General features: G+C 45.2%; 1 protein-coding gene across 2 annotated transcripts in view; it reads right to left on the bottom strand.

The window, feature by feature from the left end:
* The window catches only part of UVRAG (UV radiation resistance associated), a 311,864-nt gene that overhangs the window by 277,541 nt on the left and 11,734 nt on the right, over positions 1–22,589 (bottom strand). Inside the window, exon 2 of one of the 2 annotated variants that reach the window (XM_056116060.1) lies at positions 3,338–3,455. In XM_056116060.1, coding sequence (XP_055972035.1) covers positions 3,338–3,455 — 118 coding nt within the window. The remainder of the gene's footprint in view (positions 1–3,337; positions 3,456–22,589) is intronic. The other variant, XM_056116061.1, reaches the window with a different exon arrangement.

Below are 22,589 nucleotides of genomic sequence, written 5' to 3'. Positions count from 1 at the left end.
TTTTAGCTATTATGAATAAGTGCTACAATGAACACAGGAGTACAAATTGTCTTTTCTAAATCGTTTTTGAGCCCTTGGGGTAGATGTCAAAAATAAGTGGAATTTCAGGGTCATATGGAATCTCCATTTCTAGATATGAGAAGTGTCCATATTGTTTTCCACAAAGGCTGGACCAGTTGACATTCCTGCCACACCAGCGAATGAAGGTTCCTTTTACCCCGCATCCATGCAAACACTGGTTATTTCTGTATTTCATGAGGTGTGTCAGTCTCACTGGTGTGAAATGATATCTCACTGTTGCTTGCTTTGTCTTACCCTGATGATAAGTGATGCAGAGTATCTTGCCCACACCGCAAAGCCTGGCAAGCTCCCCGTGACGTATTCGATATGCCAAACACAGTAACAACACGTCCCACAATGGAGACAGTACTGGGCCCGCTAGCGCAAATGGATGAACAATGGGAGGACAGTGCAACAGTGCTACAGTGCTACCTTTTGGCCATGGTGTGTGTGTGTGTGTGTGTGTGTGTGTGTGTGTGTGTGTGTGTGTGAGAGAGAGAGAGAGAGAGAGAGAGAGTGAGAGAGAGAGAGAGAGAGAGAAGGAGAGAGAGAGAAGTGGGGGCGGGTTGGTTTGGGGGCAACAACCAGCAGTACTCAGGCCTTATTCCTGGCTCTGTGCTCAGGGAACACTCCTGGCAGGCTCAGGGGACCATAGAAAGTACTGGGGATCGAACCCAGATTGGCCGTGTGCAAGGCAAACACCCTACCCGCTATACTATTGCTCTAGCCCCATCTTTTGACCATCTTTCTGGGATTTTTTTTATCTTTTTCTTTTTTGGGGGGGGGGGGGGCATACACAGCAGTCACAGGGCCAACTTCTGGCTCTGAGCTCAGATATCACTCGTAGTAGGGCTCCGGGGACTATATGAGGGTGCAAGCAGATCAAACCTGGGTCAGCCACATGTAAGGCAAGTTCTCTACCCACCTAGTAATCTCTCTGGCCCTGTGTGACTTAAGAAGTTTTTTTTTTATCTCTTTCCCCAGTTTTTGTTTTTTTGTTTTCATTTTCACCCAGTGATGCTCATGGGTTATCCTATCCACTGCATTATCTCTTTCTATCTCTTTATCCAAATTTTTTATAGTGTTGGTTGTTTTTTTCTGATAAAGCTCCAACAATGTTTTATATATCTTAAATATCAACTCTTCATCGGTTGAATGACAGGCAAACATTTTCTCCCGGTCTGTAAGGTATATTTTTTTTCTGGTTATTATCTTAACTGTACAGAAGCCACTTTTTTGTGCACCCATTTGTTTTATCTTTGTTTCCATTTGCTTAGCCAATGGCACTGAATCACTGAAGATACCTCTAGGTTCAATACCATGAGAGATTCTACCAATGTTTTCCTCAAGACGATCTGTGGATTTAGATCTGATATCAAGGTCTTAAAACCATTTGATTTGACTTGTGCAGGGTGTTAGAAAGGGATCTGAATTCACTTTTTTGCATATGACTGACAGACGTTGAACACCCTATGTTGAAGAGACTTTCCTTGCTCTACTTCGTACTTTTTTTTTTGCTTTTTGGATCACACCCATCGATGCTCAGGGGTTCCTCCTGGCTTTGCACTCAGGAATTACTCCTGGCGGTGGTTGGGGGACGATATGAGATGCTGAGAATTGAACCCGGGTTGGTCATGTGTAAGGCAAACACTCTACCTGCTGTGCTATCACTCCAGCCCCCCACTTCATACATTTTGCTCCTTTATCAAAGATTAAGTGTCTATATACCTGAGGATCTGTCTTTGGATTCTCAATTCTATTTCAGGACTGATAGTCTGTCCTCACTCCAGCACACTGTTTTGATTACTACAGCTTTAGTTTGAAGTTGGGGAAAGAGAAGCCTCCCATCTTCTTTTCCTAGGACTGCTTTGGTCACTGGGAGGGAATATATGGAAATATATTTATATGGAAAAATATATTCATATGAAATAATAGTCCATATAAATGTCAATAGCATTTGATCTATGTCTTTTAAAAATGGGATGGGATGGGATGGGATGGGATGGGATGGGATGGGATGGAGAGATATTACAGTGTGTAGGGCACTTGCCTTACATGTAGCTGACACAAGTTTAATCCCCAGAATCCTATATGGCCCCCCAAGCACTGTGAGGAGCAATTACTGAGCTTAGAGCCAGAGTAATCCCTGGATCACTGGGTATAAACTAAAAACAAACAAAAGTCATGGGTATTTTTATAGGGAGCGTACTGAATCTGTAAAATGCTGTCATTTTTGATAATATTAATCCTTCGAGTCCATGAGTAGAGTCAGGAATAAGCACTGATAAAAGAGCCAAATGTGGCCCCGAAACTAATAAATAAGTAAACAAAGTATTATTTTGTTTATTTTAATAGCATTGTAGGGCTAGAGCGATAGCACAGCAGTAGGGCATTTGCCTTGCACGCAGCCAGCCCGGCCGAGCCAGGTTCAATTCCTCTGCCCCTCTCGAAGAGCCGGGCAAGCTACCAAGAGTATTTCACTTGCACGGCAAAGCCTGGCAAGCTACCCGTGATGTATTCGATATGTCAAACACAATAACAAGTCTCATGATGGAGACATTACTAGGCCCGCTCGAGCAAATCAATGAATAACGGGAGGACAGTGCAGTGCTTAATAACATTTTATAGTTTTCTTTGTGTAAGTCTTTCACATCTTTTGTTAATTTCCTGGTAGTTGATTAAGTCCCAATTTTACAATAACATTAAGGAATTCAATTATATGTCAAAGAAAAGTGATACATTATATACCATGTATTTCAAATGATGGCAAGTGGAACCAAGTGGAACCAAGACCGCAGTAGCTAATATAATAATCAAAGGGATGGGGCTGGCAGTCAAGTGTATGTCTGAAGGCGTGAGACCTACTGTCAGCACCTGGCACCAGCGAAACAGAAAAAGGAACATAAAGGTTATCAACGCAAGGCTCAGTTGTCTAAAAGGATTACTCAACAGCCATGACCCTTTATTGGATATAAAGGTTCTTAAAATATTGCTAGACAACATGAAAATTTGGCTTTCCAAAAAGCAAGAGGGGGGCCTGGAGCAATAGCACAGCAGGTAGGGCGTTTGCCTTGAACGCAGCTGACCCAGGTTCAATTCCCAGCATCCCATATGGTCCCCTGAGCACTGCCAGGAGTAATTCCTGAGTGCATGAGCCAGGAGTAACCCCTGTGCATCACCGGGTGTGACCCAAAAAGAAAAAGAAAAGGCATTGGGAAACACTTATTACACAAAGATGAAAATGATATCTGTAAGTGGCAAGCCCAAATTCCCTTACCTTTATATATTTTTTCAGTATTACACAAGTGAAGTGTGAAGTAGGTATCAAGCAGCTGGTGGCCATTTCTATTAACAATGTTGCGGGCAGCGATGTTCCGAAGATGTCTCAGACGTCTCTAAAACAGAGCAAAAAGAAAGTTATCATTCAAAAGAGAACTATCACAGGTGTCTTGATAATATATTTTGAGTCAGTGATATTAAACCCATCTTTTTTATTTTTCTTTTTGGGTCGCACCCAGAAATGCTCAGGGGTTACTCCTGGATCTGCACTCAGGAATCACTCCTTTTGGTGCTGGGGGACCATATGGGATGCTGGGAATCGAACCTGGGTCAGCCGTGTGCAAGGCAATTGCCCTATCCATTGTGCTATTGTTATAGCCCCCTTAAACCTATCTTTTATGTATGCCTCAGCATCCCCTTGGTGAAACAGAATAATTCAAATACAATAACCTACCCTATCCATTTTTAGGTTGTTATAAGCATAAAATAAAAACACATTTTTGCAAGAAAAAAAGTTTTTAGATTGCTGAATACCTAAAGACTATAATATTAGTACTCCCTATAAATTAAGTAGCAATATATTATTTTCCTCCAGAAGGAAGCTGCTGGTAGTCTGGTAATCAATTGAAAATCAAGTTGGGAGTGAGGGAGGAAGCGAGGAAGAGAGAAGACAACGATTAACAACATATTCTCCTGTTACTAGTTCACTCTAGATGCCAAATCATCTGTACAATCAGAAAAAGAGGTCAAAACCAAACAATAAAGATAACATGAACTAATAGCTCATCACTCTGGTCATTAGCTCAACTGTTGAAGTGTAAACTGAATTTTCACTTGATCAACAGCTAATCAGTCAAAGTTACCTTAGCAAACCTCCTTCCCAATAATTTCTCCAATTTGGATACTGGACTATTTGGAGTCACAAATGTTGGAAATACAGAGCTCTCATTTTATTTATTTTTTTATTTTGTTGTTTTTTTGTAACCCAGGCAATGCAGGGTTACAGAGACTACTCCTGGCTCTGCGCTCGGGAATTACTCCTGGCCGTGCTCAGGGGACCATATAGGATGCCAGGGATCAAACCCAGGTCGGCCGTGTGCAAGGCAAATGCCCTGCCTGCTATGCTATCCCTCCAACCCCTCTATGGAGCTTTAAGAAGCAACAGAAGACATTTTTAAAATAACAAGTTTAAGAGATAACCACATCATCTCATATCAAAACTATGAAAAGGTGGCAATGCTAAAACTATTCACAATAGATACATTCTTTTATAGTTCCCTGTGTCAGTTGTTTGGAGGTTCTAGCAGGGGGGGCTGGAGTGATAGCACAGTGGTAGGGCGTTTGTCTTGCGCAAGCCAGCCCGGCCGAGCCAGGTTCGATTCCTCCACCCCTCTCAGAGAGCCTGGCAAGCTACCAAGAGTATTCAATATGCCAAACACAGTAACAAGAAGTCTCACAATGGAGACGTTACTTGGCCCGCTCGAGCAAATCGATGAACAACAGGAGGACAGTGTTTGTTTGTGGACAGTGTCAGTTAACTTTTAGAGATTTAAAAATAAAAACCACTCAGTTTTATTTTGTGTGTGTGCTTTTTGATATTTCTTTTTTTTCTTTTTTTTTTGCTACTTACAAAGCTTTCATGTTTGAGTTTCAGCCACACAATGATCGAACACCCATTCTTCCACCACTGTACGTTTTCCACCACAAATGTCCCCTGTATCCCTCCCCACCCTCCTGTTCCACCCCTCCTCCTGCCTTTATGGCAGACAATTTCCCTCTTACTCTCTCTCTACTTATGGATATTATGGCCAAACACTTAGTTTTAAAATAGTATTACAGTGGGTAAGGCGCTTGCCTTGCACGTGGCCAACCTGGGCTCAATTCCCCAGCACCCCATATGAACCCCCACGCCCACCAGGAGTGATCCATGAGCACGGGGTCAGAAATAAGCCCTGAGCAGAGCCAAGTGTGAGCCCAAAGCTAATAAATAAAAAAACAGTATTACAGAGGCTAGGCGGATGACTCAGTAGGCTAGACCATATGGTTTACATGCAGTAGCCTCGGGTTCAATCCCCAGCATTACATGGTCCCCCAAACAAAATATTAATTAATCAGATAACAAAATATGCATACAGCTCCCTCTACAAAGCCATTCTACTGAGGGCAGTCCATCATCGATACAGACACAGAACAGCAGAGCTCTTTTTCATTTTTTGAGGAGCCCATACCCGGAGATGCTCAGGGCTTCTTCCTGGCTCGGGACTCAGAGATCACTCCTGGCAGCTCAGGGGACCATCCTGGGTGCTGGGGATCGAACCTGGGTTGACTGTGTGCAATGCAAGGGCCCTCTCCGCTGCGCTATCCTTGCTCACTGTACGATCACTCCTGCCCTGTCCCTACCTTGCTTTCTTTTTCATTTGAGACTTAAGTATTTTTGTTTCTGTCTGGTTACTCAGAGATGTTGGGATAAGGAGAAGATTAATGATAGTGAGTAGTTCTAACTTCATAGGGTTGCTATGAGTCTTAAACCAGACCACATGTACGAAATCCCTCCATGGCACAAGGTAAGCATTAGTAAATACCGACAGCACAGCCTCCACCAAGTGTTTCCTTGAGAGTTATTAGAAAAGATCATTACTATTCGTATAAAGTTGACTAAAATAAATTATAGAGATAGAAACATAGGGCCTTTTATGTATTCTTTTTTTTTAAAAAATTACAATTTAAATAACTGATTTACAAAGTTATTGAGAGTTGAATTTTAAACATATACTAGTTCAACACCAGTCCCACCACTGGTGTCAACGTCCCTCTACCAGTGTTCCTATAGTCCCTCCCCAACCCCAACCCCGGTGCCCCATTCCCGGCAAGCCCCCGCACCCACGGTCACCTTGGCAGACACGTTACTGAGTTCCAATGGCTGTAGCTTAGATCTCATGTTTTCAGTGCTGTTGAGTCTGTGTTTTGGATATGTGGTTATACCACTCATCCATATCATCTTTCTTATGTCTTGTAATAAAGGAACAATTAAGAAGACTAGGAAAGAAGAATATTCTCAAACTTTCAAGTTTAAACAGAATTTCCTTCAAAGTGAGTGGTCATCAGGATTGAAGTGTTCTCATGAACAAAATGCATGTTGCTAGGAACATGCATGATCTTTTTCTATCTCTTTTTCTCTCCATTTTTTTTTTTTTTTTTTGGTGGCAGGACCCACGCGCCTGGCTGTCCTTGCCGGGGCCCCTTGGAGGGGAGCGGGTTGAGTTTCCCTCCCCGCCCCGACCAGGGCTCCGGCAGTCGAAGACCTCCAGAACCAGCCACTACCATGCTGAGACCACTCTCCACACGCATGAAGGTACCGGCAGAGGAACAAAGGCATGCGGGTCCCGGGGCTGACATCTCCAAGCCTGCTTGGATCGGGGCTGAGCAACCTCCACCCAGATCCTCCATATTCCAGTAGGCAGGGGTCACACCCACCAACTGGCCCCCTGGCGCCGTATAATACCATCAACGGCCAAGACCCAGAGACTATAAAACCCAGCTCCCGGAACCGCGCGGCCGCGAATGACATCTTATTATCTCATTCCTACTTTGGACAAACTGGCAGGCTACCGAATGTAACCTGCCCACATGGCAGAGTCTGGCAAACTCCCCGTGGTGTACCCAATATGCCAAATACCAGTAACAATGATGGGTCTCATTCTCCTAACCCTGAAAGAGCCTTGAATATGGCACTTTTTAAAAAATCTCAGGGCTAGGACAAAGGAGACGTTACTGGGACCTGCTCGAGGCGATCGACGAACAACAGGATGGTCGTGATGGTGATTGGTGGCAGGGTAGAGGGCGGAGCTGGGTAATGAACCCAGTGTTTCACACACCAGTGGGTGTTACAACCCTGAACGTGTGCTTGATCTTTTTCATGGACTCTTTAGCTTCATGTGTGACTGAGGGGGGGTTGGTTGGTTGTATGGAAGATCTGCAGGGAAGCACTACGGTCCTCCCAGGAGAGATCCCTGGTGCTGGGGATCTAACCCAGGCTGGCCGTATGCAAGAGAAGCACCTTAACCACGCATACTATCGCTCCGGCCCTGGGAGTCTGCTCTTTGCAAGAAAAGAGAAGTCAGTCATGATCTCTGCCCAGGTTTCCCAAGTTTACTGTCTGTTTTCGCAGGAACAAAAATTTCAGAAGGAGCCAAATAGTGAAATAGAGTGGGTGATAGTACAGCGGCTACGGCATTTGCCTGGCTCGCAACCAACCTGAGTTTGATTCCTGGCATGCCATCTCATCTCCTGCCAGGAGTGGCCCCTGAGCATAGAGTCAGGAGTAAGTCCTGAGCACCACTCGGTGTGACCCAAAAAACAACAAAAAAAGTCAAGTAAGGAAATTTTATTAAAGGGGAAGAGAAAGACTCACAACTAAATATCAAAAGAGAGCCACAAGCTGCAGAGATGCCTTCAGACACCATACCAGGCTGAACCTCATTTCTGGGGCAACTTGGAAGAGGGGCCAGTGAGCCCAGCCCCAGCCTCAATAGAGCCCCGGCAGCCAAAAACCTCCAGAACCCACAAATTGCCACCATGCTCACGTCCGATCTCCAGAGGCTCGGGACAAGCCTCATTCATGAGAATGAATCTGCTAAAAACCCAGCTTTTGTGACCAAAATTTTCAGGCTCTCGCAGAGCTGGGAATGGGAAACATCCCCCCATTTCCCTGTCTTCTTGGGATCCTGGTGGCCATACCCACAAACTGCCTCTGGCACCATATAAGCCTATTAATGGCCACAATTCAGAGCGGAGGGCACTTGCCTTGGACACAGCTCATGAAGGTTCAACCCCCAGCACCACAGAGAGCCCTTGAGCACTAGGAGTGATCCCAGAGCACAGAGCAAGAAATAAGATCTAAGCACCACAGATGTGGCCAAAGCCCTCCTGCTCCCCGCCAGTGGACTGGTGCAGTAGTTCAGTGAGAAAGACACTTGCCTGACACACTGCGAACCTGAGTTCAATTCCCAGCACCCCTGTGGTTCCCAAGCCCGCCAGGAGTGATCCCGGAGTGCAGAGCCAGAAGTAAGCCCTGAACATCTTTGTCCAGCCAGGATGCTACAGCTATATGCCACGAAATGCTATTCCTTTTTGTGGGGGAAGGAGTCATCGAAGCAGTGGCCAAGTCTTGGGGCCCCACCAGTGATCTCAGCCAACCTGGTTGGCAGTTTCATGCAAGGGTCCAAGGAAGCAATGCTGCTCTGACCCACCAGTGCTAGGGATCTAGACCACACCAAAGATGTTAGGGAGCTCCAGATTGCACCCACTGATACTCAAAGGTAAGGGGACCTCATGGTGGTGGGTAGGAACCCACCTGCTGTGCTATGATTCAGGCCCCAATACTTGAAAGTAAATTTTTCCTCTAGAGAGGAAATTTCTAGAGAGAAGTCAGCCACGTGGCAAAATTGTAGCCCTATCAATTGGGCCTAGGGGAAGTAGGGAATTATCTGATTAGAATTCAGTGTAAACTTCCTCTGAGCAGCTAAACCTCATGAAGTTTTCTTCCCTTCCTCCAAGGGAATAATTTTATTCCATATGTTAAAAGGCAATAAAAGTGTTTTTTTAAAAGACCCAAAATTTAATCATTCATGGGGACCACCCAGATTTCATACTAACTTTCAACCTCTGTTAAAAGTTGTTACCATTGGGTTTGGAGAGACAGTACAGGGAGACAGCACTTGCCTTGCGTGCAATTGGCCCAGTTTATTCTCCAGCACCACATTCCAATCAGTCAGGAGCAAGCCCTCAGAGCTCTGCTGGGAGTGGTCCAGAACAAAACATTGGAACTATTTTATTTTTTAACCTAGGTCACCCCCAGCAATGTAAGCCTGATGGCTCAGTGCTCCTTGCCAAGCTACACTGCTCCGTGCCAAGCTACAGTTCTAAGGGGCTCAGTGTTGGGGTTCCCCAGGCCACCTCTGCATTGCTGAGGGGAGGGAGCTGGAGGGGGGAAGAGAGCATGAAATGACAGGGATCAAACTCGGGGCATCACACATTACTGGCACAGGCCTGCCACTCCTTTGAACCACACTGCCAGCCCATACAAGTTTCTTCTTAACTCATTTGCTATTGCAAAATCCAGTAACTGGTGTCCAGAGTTCTCTGATCCCCCAGATAATCATAGACACTATGGGGAAAATTTTTTAAATAACTTTTAGCTTGGAAATGTAGTCAGACTGGTCCTGGACCCTTCCCCCTTCCATATTCTCATTCCATTTATTTTTCAAGTCAGGTACTTATTCTCAGCGTGGGACCAGGCGAAATGGAACGGAAGAATTAAAGCCCAGGCTGTTCAGGTAAACCTGACTGATTGCTACTTACGACTGCTACTTAAGTCTGTCATATTTGTTGAGGAGCTATAAAAGCAAAGTTTGGAGAAAATGAAGTTTTACACATATCCACAGAAAGGTAACAATGCCCGATTACTGACTGAAACAACTTCCTTTAAGGTGTCAGAGCAATATTATAGCAGGTAGGACATTTGTCTTGCACACAGTCAACCCAGGTTTGATCCCCCGCATCCCACATGGTCCCCCATCAAGCACCACCAGGAGTAACTAACCTCTGAGCATTCCTGGGTGTGACCCCAAAACAAACAAACAATAATTATTTTAGGGCTGGGGGAGATGAATACAGCACATAGGGCTCTTGCCTTGCATGCAGCTAACTGGTTCAATCCCCCAGAACCACGCCAGGAGTGATCCCAAAACAAAAATAATTTGTTTTTTCTTTGGCTTTGTCTGGGACCACACCCAGCTGTGCTTAGGGCTCAGGGCTTACTTGGCTCTTGCTCAGTGTTCACTCCTGGCAATACTCAGGGGACCATAAGGGGTGTTGGGAATCAACACCAGGCCAACCATACACAATGCAAATGATCTGTCCACTGGAAAAAAAAAAAAAGAATTCTTTTTGTTTGTTTTGGGGTCAACCCAGGTTGTGTGCAAGGCTACTCCAGCTCAGTGCTCAAGGGACCACGCAGTGCCAGGGAGACAGCCTGAGGCCTGGCCTGTAAAGCGCGTGCTCCATCCCCAGCTCCCTGAAGCCACACTCAAATGTGATGAAGGTCAGTCTTTTTTAACAATACAAAAGCCTCTCTGTATGACAGAACTCTCAATCACCCTTTTTCCCCCATCTTTTGATCCCTCAAGACTCAATGAAACCTTCTGAAAGAATTGGAAAAAGGAAAAAAAAAAAAGTTTTCAAACTAGAGCTTGAGGAGTCAGGAGACACCAAGGGGGTTCAGGCACTTGCATCCGGCAACCCCCTGCATTGCATGGTCCCTCAAGCACTGCTGGGAACAACCACCAAGCACAGAGCAGAAAGTAGGCCCTGAGCACCATCAGAGGTGCTCCCCCTACCCCGCCCCAAAAAAGCACTCTACACTGCTACTATCACTGTAATAGACTGCGTCAACAGTCAATCCAAGATTAAAATAAACAATCCACCAAATCTTATCTCTCGTGAAATACTTTATAGCTCCCGAGTAGAGAACAAATTACAAGACCTTTGAACTAAAGCTTTTATTCTGTCATCAACTCTACTCTCATGCAAGCTCAAAATCAATCCTAGAAGGCTAGAGAAATAGTAAAGGGATTAAGGCACTTGCCTTGCATGCAGCAGATCCCAATTAGATCCTCAGCATCTGAGCAGCCTTTTAATGGTCTCACAAATATTCAATTTAAAAAAAAAATTTTTTTAAAGAACTGCAAGTACCTTAAATGTCCATCTGACCTAGGGAATTCCCTCTAGTGAATAGCTATGTGACAATGAAAAATAAAGTAGGTAACAGGCTACCGGAGAAACAGTACAGAGAGTAAACAACTTGCCTTGCACTCAGTCAACCCAGTTTCACTCCGCAGCATCCCATATGGTCCCCTGAGCACAGTTAAGAGTGACTTCTGAGTGCAGAGCAAGGAGAAAACTCTGAGCAATGCCAGGTGTGGCCTCAAAATACATAGCCCAAATAAATAAATGAATAAATAAGGCATGTGGTAGTCTTTTAACACAGAGATGGGACAAACTGTAAGATACACTGTCACTGTTCTCCCGTTGTTCATCAATTTGCTCGAGCGGGCCCAGTCTCCATTTGAGACTTTGTTGTTACTGTGTTTGGCATATCGAATACATCACGGGGAGCTTGCCAGGCTCTGCCGTGCGGGCGAGATACTCTCGGTAGCTTGCCAGGCTCTCCGAGAGGGGCGGAGGAATCGAACTCGGGTCGGCCATGTTGGCCACTTGCAAGGCAAATGCCCTACCGTTGTGCTATCGCTCCAGCCCATAAGATACACTATTGGCTCTATTTGTAAAATACAGAATTACTAACACCTGTTGGTCCATGGCAGGCAAAACAGGGTCCAAAAGTGGCGCAGAGATTCTTCACTGTATCCTCTAACAATATGTCCCAAATTGTTAAACATATAAATCATCTTTCTTTTTCACCACACAATACCAGTATCAAACCCAGAATCTCATGCTTATAAGGCAAGTGCTCTACCAATGACCCAGGTCTCTACAAAACTAAATTAGGAGCCAAAGAGATGGTACCAGGGTTAAGGCCCTTGTTTTCCAACCATGATTTGATCCCTGGAACCATATATGACTGACGGGAATCATTGCTGAGCACAGAAACAGAACAGCTCCTGGGCACTGAAAGGTGTAGGCCCCCTAGTCAACAAAGTTAAATAAAACAAAATGAAGCATATATCTTTTTAAATTAAATTAGGATGCTCGATATCTGATCTGTCCTAGTCCAGAAGCAGTATGAGAGCTGGAAAGATAGTTCGGCGGGTAGGGTGCTTGACTTGCATCAGTCAAGCCAGGTTTGATCCTTGGCACCACATTTGGTCCCCTGAGTCCTGCCAGGGGGCCAAAGCACAGAGCCATGAGTATGCTCTGAGCACTGCTAAATATGCCACCCCCCCCCCCCACACACACACACAAAGCCATAAGTTGTATGAAACTAGAATCAATAAGGAGTCACACCCATAAACCATCTCTGGTGCCATGTAAGCCCATTTACTGGCCATGATTCAGAGACTCATAAATAAATCTTGAAAGAGACAGACAACTGCACATGGCTGAGTTGTCCAGGGCAGACCAGATGGGGACCAGACTAGGTCAGCCTAGTACCCACCCAAAATCCTGGCAGCCAATTTCTCCCACACTCCACAATCGTGGTCATGCCCCCAGCTGGACTCCATGGCCTCAGAACAAGTCTCATCCAAAAATTAAGCTGCTAAAAAATTCAGATATACAGGTTTTGTGACTGAAATCTCCAGGTTTTCACAGAGTTGGGATAGACTACCTCCCCCTATATCCCTGTAATTCCAGAAGCCCCAGCAGTCATGCACAACCTCCCAAAGCCTCCACCCAGTTAAAAATTTAACTCCAGCTATTAACAATTCCATACTTCCTAGAGCATGCAAATGTGGCTACGTGCAACACCTCAAAATCTACAACACTAATGAATCAATAGTAGCACACCAGAATGTACGGGACTTAAGGTAGAAGGCAACCGATCTTTTTTTTTTTTTTTTTTTTTTTTTTTTTTTTTTTTTTTTTTTTTTTTTTTTTTTTTTTTAATTTATTTATTGAATCACTGTGGGAAAGGTTACAAAGCTTTCAGGTTTATGTCTCAGTCATGCAAATATCAAACACATTTCCCTTTACCAATACTTATTTTTTACCATGAAGAGCCCCAATAAAACCCCACCCCCCACCCCTCCCCGTCCCTGTGAAGCAGATGAATTCTAGTTAACACTCTATCTGCTTTGATTAGATTCATTGTTTCAATAAAAGATTCACCACTATTATTTAGAGTTTACCCCCCCCCCCCCCAAATCAGACATGCTGAAAAAGCATTGTGAAGTGATTTGCTTTCTACGGCTGGGTTCAAGAATTAAATGTTGGTTTTGGATTTCTGCTCTTTTACCTATTGACCTTGGAAGTATTTCTACTGAAAGTCAGATAGTTAAGAAATTGGTTTCTGTGTTCTGGAGTCCTGGCCGTGCTGGAGAGCCGCTCGCGGGGGGCAACCGGTGGCCTCGGTAGGGCGTGAAGGGCGGACCGAAGCGCCCCCCTTCCCATGAGGTTTTAGTCGCCCCCACACTCCCGGCTCATACCTGCTGTCCACAAGGCTCCCATGTGGCCGCCATCTTTCTTTCCAAAGAGGAGAGGGCGAATGGGGCAACACCCTTTCCCCTCCGGCAGACTTGATGGCCTGGATCAATGCAGAGTCCGTTCACTTTTCTGCTCCAAGCTGCTGGGTTCTGCATTAAGTCCTTGTGCTTCTGGGGCCGTGGCCGTGCTGGAGAGCCGCTCGCGGGGGGCAACTGGTGACCTCGGTAGGGCGTGAAGGACGGACCAGAACGCCCCCCTTCCCATGAGGTTTTAGTCGCCCCGACACCCCCGGCTCATACCTGCTGTCCACAAGGCTCCCATGTGGCCGCCATCTTTCTTTCCAGAGGGAGGAGGGCGGAAGGGAGCAACACCCTTTCCCCTCTGGGCAGAAATGATTGCCTGGATCAACGCATAGTCCTTTCACTTTTCTGCTCCAAGCTGCTGGGTTCTGCATTAGATCATTGTGCTTCTGGGGCTGTGGCCGTGCTGGAGAGCCGCTCGTGGGGGCAACTGGTGGCCTCGGTAGGGCGTGAAGGGCGGACCGAAACGCCCCCCTTCCCATGAGGTTTTAGTCGCCCCCACACTCCCGGCTCATACCTGCTGTCCACAAGGCTCCCATGTGGCCGCCATCTTTCTTTCCAGAGAGGAGAGGGCGAATGGGGCAACACCCTTTCCCCTCCGGCAGACTTGATGGCCTGGATCAATGCAGAGTCCGTTCACTTTTCTGCTCCAAGCTGCTGGGTTCTGCATTAAGTCCTTGTGCTTCTGGGGCCGTGGCTGTGCTGGAGAGCCGCTCGTGGGGGGCAACTGGTGACCTCGGTAGGGCGTGAAGGACGGACCAGAACGCCCCCCTTCCCATGAGGTTTTAGTCGCCCCCACACCCCCGGCTCATATCTGCTGTCCACAAGGCCCCCATGTGGCCGCCATCTTTCTTTCCAGAGGGAGGAGGGCGGAAGGGAGCAACACCCTTTCCCCTCTGGGCAGAAATGATTGCCTGGATTAACGCATAGTCCTTTCACTTTTCTGCTCCAAGCTGCTGGGTTCTGCATTAAGCCCTTGTGCTTCTGGGGCTGTGGCCGTGCTGGAGAGCCGTTCGTGGGGGGCAACTGGTGACCTCGGTAGGGCGTGAAGGACGGACCGGAACGCCCCCCTTCCCATGAGGTTTTAGTCGCCCCCACACTCCCGGCTCATACCTGCTGTCCACAAGGCTCCCATGTGGCCGCCATCTTTCTTTCCAGAGAGGAGAGGGCGAATGGGGCAACACCCTTTCCCCTCCAGCAGACTTGATGGGCTGGATCAAGGCAACCGATCTTAATTAACAAAACATAATAAACTAACAGAAAGTGCAACCTATAACAACATCTTAGTAATCTCTTACACAAGGACTTAATGGCTCCATGGTGAGATGCAATAATTTTCATTAACTTTCTTCTAAGGAAACATTTTCAAACATCCTGTTAGCAAATTATTGTTAACAAGCAATGTAAAATAAGTTACTGAGGGCCTGCTCTAGGGGCAGGCCTAAAGGATGGCGGGGAAAATTGGAGACAATGGTAGGAGGAAAGTGTAAAGGTGATGGGATTGATGTTGGAATACTGAATGCCTGTAACAAATCATCATGAACAACTTTGTAAACCACAGCGTTTATATCAAGTGTTAAGGGGAAAATTTACATATGTAGGCCTTACTTATTCCATGTAAACTCAAAAATATATTAACACAGAATTGCTTAAAAAGTGTTATTAATGACGGCTGAAACATGATTATTACCATAACAGGATCCAAGTGTAAAATAAAATTTAACGTAATATACGTTAGATTCCAGAGTTGAAAACGTATGCATGTAAATGAGAATTGGCATTTTATTATGCTGTATTAAATGGTTTTAATTTTCGTATTTACATAGGTCAGGATCATACAGTAATCACTAATTGGCTCTCATTGATTGATTTTCTGATCATCTATTTGCCAATTCTTAAAGTTTTGTGGGTGGAATAAGCAATATAAAGTAAATACGTCATGTGTCAAAGGGGGTAGCCTGGCACTGGGAGGGGTACTGTGGATATTGGTGAAGGGAAGGTGTTGTTGGAAGACTAAATGCTTGAAACAACTGCGTAATGAGCGACTTTGCAAATAACAGTGTTCTAATGCATATTAACAGAAAAAATAGAATAAGCCTGAACTCCAGGGTGATGCCACACCTTCTAGTATGCCTGCTTCCTCACCCTAAAATGGAGCTATTTCCTGCATGCCTACATTGAGGGTTATTCTAAGAATCACATAATGGATATGAAAGTTCTCTGAAAATTACAAAGTATACCAGGAATAGGACGTCAGGAGAGGGATGTGGTTATCAGTGTATGATAGGGAACTGATTTAAGCATTTCTAATTTAAAGTGGAGGGAAACACATTTAGAACCCATGTACCCAAATAGAGGTGATAAAATCACAAGAGTATAACAGACCTCCAAGGGAAAAACATTTAATAAATAGAACTAGGAGACCAGAAAGTGCTCCAGGGCAGCCCCACCTTTGCTCCTCAGTATCACAAGGAACTTGTTGAAAACACAAAATAATTACAACCACAGATTTAATAAAAATGTGTGGGTTAACAAGAGCCTCCAAGACATGATATGTACATTTTAAGTTTAGTAAGCACTAATCCTAGTCATTTTACTCATTTTTCAAAGAATGAAAACTGAAGTATTCAACCATGTTTGCTTACGCTCTCAGTAAACATCAAAATCAGAACCAGAGAGGTCAGTGAGCTGGAGGTCATACTCTGCATGCAGGAGACCTGAGTTCAGTCCCAGCATCGCATGTCCTCCAGGCATCACCAGAAGTGACCCCACACACAGAGAACTTGGGGACCGAACCAAAACAAAACAAAACAAAAAAAGCAGTAAAATCAAGATTTGAACCTAGACCTGAATTCCTTGATTGTGTGTATAGGCACATACTCTATCTATTCCCAGATACCCTGTTTCAAACCCTCGAGGCATCTTCACTTTTCAGATGCCCCATACCCCTATCTCCACAATCATAAACTATTGTTATGCTATGAAAAACTGACTTCGTTCTCTTAGGCAGGTACCAACATTCTCCTCTACACACATAAAGATTTACTACAACAGACGAAGGCAACACTAGCGTGAAAAATAAGTTCGGTGCAACAGCCTGAGCACTAGAATTGAGGTTCCTTAGGCTCTTCAAACTCAGAACCCCTTTTCACCAGAGAAACACAATTCCAGCAAGCACTGCCAGAAGCACCTCAGATTCATCATGGGCCTGGTTTTGAATTCGTTTTGGGCATTCCGAAAACTTTTACTGTTGCCAAACCTTCAGGATCCCCACATTCATTTACTCAATGCCATAGTGGGAGTCAAGACCCCGTTTAAGAGACTAGGGACTAGATGAACACTGGGGCAAGCTGTCTAAGACACTTCCACGTGGACCTGCAGGGACGGTAGAGCAGGGAGGGAGCTTGCCTTGCCTGCAGCTGACCAGAGTTTCATTCCCGTTGTCTGATATAGTGCGCCCTGCACTGCCAGGAGTTAATTCCAGAATGCAGAGCCAGGAGTAACCGCTTGAGCATTGCCAGGTGTGGCCCCAAAACAACAAATTTCCATATAGACAGAGTTCAACCAAATCAACGTGAAAGATAAAAGGGAATACTGCAGCTCAAAACCCAGTTAGGGGCTGGAGCGATAGCACAGCGTGTAGGGTGTTTGCCTTGCACACAGCAGACCCGGGTTCGATTCCCAGCATCCCATATGGTCGTCCCCCGAGCACCGCCGGGGTAATTCCTGAGTGCATGAGCCAGGAATAACCCCTGTGCATCGCCGGGTATGACCTAAAAGGAAAAAAAAAAAAAAACCAGTTAGGAGCTGCGTGTTCCAATTATCAGAACAATGTTTTGATGTTGTGCTATGAGCTTAGTGGAGTTAGGTTTGAGTCTTGGCTCCTCTATTTGACCCGGGAATACATTTCTGACCTCTCTAAAAATATCAGATACCCCTTCTATAAAACGGAGACTTAACACTATTTATTCCTAAATAGTGCCCAGTCATGGAGTTGTAAGGAAGATAAAACGAAACAGCTACAAAGTTGCTTGGAACACCGTGCTGGTATATACCATAGCTCACTGTTATGGTAAGGTGTCACGTGACCTCTTCTTGAGGTTCCTGGAAACTGGGTTTAAGCAAAAGGACGTGAAACAGAAGCAATTTCATCAGTCTTATTTGGCCTACCACCTCCTTTTCAAAAAGAGAATTACTCTTGCCCTTTGCCCTGAGACTGTTTTAGTAGCAGTTTCCACTAAGTCGGGAATGGGGGTGGGATGGAGGGGGGACAATTATTCAGCGTCCCCTAAAATCTACCCTTTTTTTTTTGTCTTTTTGGATCACACCTGGCAATGCTCAGGGGTTACTCCTGGCTCTGCACTCAGGAATTACTCCTGGCTCTGCTTTGTGGGACCATATGGGATGCCGGGGATCAAACCCTACTTGGCTGCATGCAAGGCCTGCTGGCTTTACTATCACTCCAGCCCCTAAAAATCTACCTTTTTTAAACAAACCCAAAGTGCACTCCAAATTGCACCCAAGGCCACTACTGCTCCCCCACCGCAGTATATGGTTCCATTACCCCACTGTGGGGCGGTATCACCAACTTTGGGAAAGACTAATTGATCGAAACCAAAGTTCAGTTCTCACAACGTATTTCTGGCCACTAACACACTACCCAGATTCTAAAGACCCAGACACGTCTAATATTAGATAATAATTTGCATTTACTCACTAATTTTCCTACCTGCTTATACCAGTTCCTCGTCTCCAGAGACCAGAGCCTATTCAAGCAACTCAGGGCACAAGGCTGGAACAAAGACTGGACATGACCACTGGATCAAAGCGTGCGCACGCGCACACACACACACACACACACACACACACACACACACACACCCTCACTCACTCATACTGGGAACACTTAGACATACCAATGAGCCTCACATGTACATCTCTGGAATGTACGAGGAAATCTGAGTATCCCTATAGATATGAAGAGAAATGCAAACTCCACATAAAAAGTGTCCTTGGGAAGAGGACTGGTCCTTGGTCGTCAGCTTGCCAAAGGAGGGAACCGCAGGGGCAGCTAGGATCCAGAGAAGGAACCACTATGACAATGTAGTTGGAAATGATCACAAGAGAGAGAGAGAGAAGAAAATTATCTGCCACAGAGGCAGGCTGGGGAGAGGGGATGGCAGCTGGGGACACTGGCGGTGGGAAATGGACACTGGTGAAGGGACGGGTGTTGGAACATTGTATGACTGAAACCCAATCATGAACAACTTTGTAACAGTGTATTTCGTTCAATCAAAAAAATTAATTTGCAAAAAGAAAGCAGCCCTGGGGGCCGGAGGGACAGTACAGCAGGTAGGCCACTGCCTTCCACATGGCTTACCTGGGTTAAATTCCCAGCATCCCATATGGTCCCTCAAGCACTGCCAGGAGTGATTTCTGAATGCAGAGCCACGAGTAACCCCTGAGCATCATCGGGTGTGAGCCAAAAAGCAAAAAAAATTTTAAAAGAAATAGAAAAGACAAAAGTGGGGGAAAAAATGAATGAATGAATGAAATTGGAAAACTGCATTTTAGGTATTTTTGCAGCTTCTTCTGGTTTGGGAACTATACACCGGTGCTCTGTCCTGGCAGTGCTCTGTCCCGGCCCTCCTGCATGCAGAGCACATGACAGTCCCTTTGAGCCATCAACCCCTCCTAGAAAACTATCTTTTAGATGCAAGAAGAAAACAGTGTAATGGCGGTAATTCCATCCCCTGAATTCTGAACCAGAGCAGTGGTGTATATCTTGGTCTGATCTGGATTGGTTTCAGGGCCACCCCTGGCCTGGCTGGGGTGGACCAGCTTTAGATATTGTGGGCTTTACCTGGCAGTGTCCCAGGCAGGGCTCCCAGATCAAACCCAGGCTGCCCGCATGAAAAGCACATGCTCAGCCCATTGAGCTAATTCCCAGGCCCGTTCACAAATAACTTTTAAAAGGACACTTGCATACTGGTATGTAAAAAGCAAACAAAACCAATCTTGCTAGAGGAAAGTAAGGCAACAAGTGATAATAACACAGTTGTACTGAAAGAAAAACCTGCAGGGCCAGGGAGACAGATCAGCAGGCTGAGTGTGTTCCACCCTGCACAGTCTCCTAAGTACCCTCCCTCCCTTCCTCCCTCCCTCCATCCCTCCCACCCTCCTTTTCTCTCTCCCTCCCTCCCTTCCTTCCTTTTCTCCCACTCCCACCCTCAAAAAAAGAAAAGAAACAACCACAGTTAAGTAGACAAACCCAAATGATTCTTCAGCTCCAGAACTTCTACATTTGAGGGAAGGTGTTTGGGTCACACCGGCTGTGCTCAGGGATCACTCCTGGCAGTGCTTGGGGGACTATATGCAGAACTAGAGATGGAACTGAGGTCAGCAGCATGCGAGGAAGGCTCCTTAACCCCAGTACTATTCATCCGTGCCTGGAATATATACTTTAAAGACCTCCTTCCTGATCTCTTGCCCCATTCACCGCCCTAAAGAGAGATGACCACTTTCCCCTTTTATGCCAGATCAATACTTGTGCAAACGTCACTGCAGCACTTACCATCATCAAGTTTTATTGACTATATATACCCATCTCCCCACAAAAGAGGAACTGTCCCTAAATATAGATACCAAGTTTCATTCCTCTTTATATCCAGCATGTAGCACAGACCTGGCACAAAGTAGGCACTCAATAAGGTATACAACAGATGAACTAATATATCTACCACAGACCTGACTAGATTATTTCCCTGTGCCACACAAGACAGAAAGTACACTTACGCATATGGTAACATTTTAAGTTACAGTTCATACAACAACTAATATCTTATCACAATCCTTTGCTTTTCTGGGTCCTCAGTAACTGTATATGGACCGCTTTATGGATCAAAGCGGTCTTTATATTCCAAGTGGCTGTTGTGCAACCGTACCAATATTCAATAAATGTTTGTGGCGAGAGAAAAAAGAAGAAAAAGAGTACCTCAGGCTCATGGCCTAGGCCTCCTTCTCTTATTTGGAAATCTGATCAGCAGTCTCCTGGTCAATTTTCTTCTCAGCAGTCCTGACATCCTCTCACACTTGTTTACAGTACAATGACAGGCACAGACTTGTAAATGCGGCAGGTGTGTTAAGAGCTGGGTCCTTGTGGACCTGGGTGTGCAATGGCTGCCAACAGCATCCTCCATGGTAAATTGTAGCCTTTTGCTTATATGGGTTGTTCACAGACTTTGCCATTTATATCTACCATTTATATCTACTCTCTATATCTATATCTAGTCACTTACATCAACCCTCAAGCTGTCCCCAGTTATTTCTAGAAAACAGTTCTAAAAAAAATTGTTTGCCGGGCAGAGATAGTACAGCAGGTAGGGTGCTTGCTCTGCACCCCATATGGTCCCCCAAGCCAACCAGGAGTGATCCCTGAACACAGAGCCAAAAGCAAAAGCAAAAGCAAAAACAAAAATAAAATAAAATAAAATATCGGAGGGTTCGGGGGATGACGTTGTGTCTCAGCAATAAGGCATTTGTCTTACATGCTTGAGATCTGGGTTTGATCCCCAGCCCTGCAAACACATCAAATACTCCAGAGCGCCCCTAGGGATATCTCGATGCCTTGTTAAGTAAAGAGCCACAGGCTCACCCCATAAACTGAGGGAGATCCCGGAGGCACTGGACACTACTGTTTGGGAGTTCGAGAACCTCAGCAAGAGTGTGTGATTCCCCAGTGCACCACAACCAAGTGCATGACAACACTGTAAGTGAATTGTGTGTCAATTTTCCAGCAACACTACTGAAGCATGCAAGCTTCCCCACTGTGTGACCCATGGGAGAACCTCACCAATGAGTGTATAATGATGGCAACAGAAGCGCTCAAACCTCAGCCAGCACTGCAACCAAAAAAGTGTGCAGGCACCACAACTACGTGTATGACCCAAGCCGTCTCAACAGCAACACAAAGAGAGGAGAAGGGGGAAAGTTCAATTTTCTTAGCTGGTACCCCATCGTCCGCCTTCCCAACTTGCTTGTTTGGAAGTTGCTTGTGATCTTTTCAGAATAAAAATCTCGGGGGATGGAGCAAGAATACGGCGGGTGGGGTGCTTGTCTTATCGGGGTTCAATCCCAGCACCCCATATGGTTCAAGTCTGCCAGGAGTGATCCCTGAAAGCAGAGTCAAAAGTAAGCCCTGAATAGCCCAGGGTGTGGCCCCAAAACAAAACATAACAAAAATATTTAGTAAGTCTTCATTTTTTTTCAGACATACCTGGATGTTAACGTTTATATTGAGGAAAGCAGCATAATTTTCTCAATGTCAATAATCTACTCACTAAAGCAGACGAAGGCAAGAAACAGTTTTCTCATACATATTCTCATATTTTTATTGGTTTTGCTTTTGGGGCCACACCTGGCATTGCTCACTGCTTTACTACTGGCCCTACACTGAGGAATCACTTATGGCGGGTGCTTGGGGGACCATATGGGATGACAGGGATCAAACCCGGTTCAGTGGTGTGCTCTGGAACCTCATACTGCATTTTTTTTAAGTTTAGTTTTCCTGTGCTAGCTCACTCACTTTCTCTCATACACACACATAAAAAGACTGGAATTGTGACGTGAAATAATTCATATCCTCTTGAAGACCTGAATGGTCTTGGAGGACAAGATACAGTTTCTAATCTCACTTCTAACACAGTTCATTGAAGATATTTTATAAGTATCTTTTGAATAAAAACCTAACTCAGTTTTCACCACTTCTGCAGGAAGAATTCGTTTTAATATAACTAAAATGAACACATGATTACAGTTATAGTTCAATAGCTAAATTCACAGTCACAAAAAGTAAAAAAGTCATGTTAAAGATCATCAAGGATTTCATAGGGGAAAAAAAAATGGACCAAAAAGTCTGACTCCCGCTTTTACTTCTGTATCTTCCCTTTTTCTTACCCAGGAGTCTACTAACAAAAGCCAAAAGTAGATGTCCGTTTCAGCTTCCTGGATTTC

Source organism: Sorex fumeus, unplaced genomic scaffold (assembly GCF_029834395.1).
Source record: "Sorex fumeus unplaced genomic scaffold, SorFum_2.1 ptg000030l, whole genome shotgun sequence".
NCBI lineage: Eukaryota > Metazoa > Chordata > Mammalia > Eulipotyphla > Soricidae > Sorex > Sorex fumeus.
Note: the sequence above shows the minus strand (reverse complement) of the source record. Positions and strands in the feature narration are given on the sequence as shown.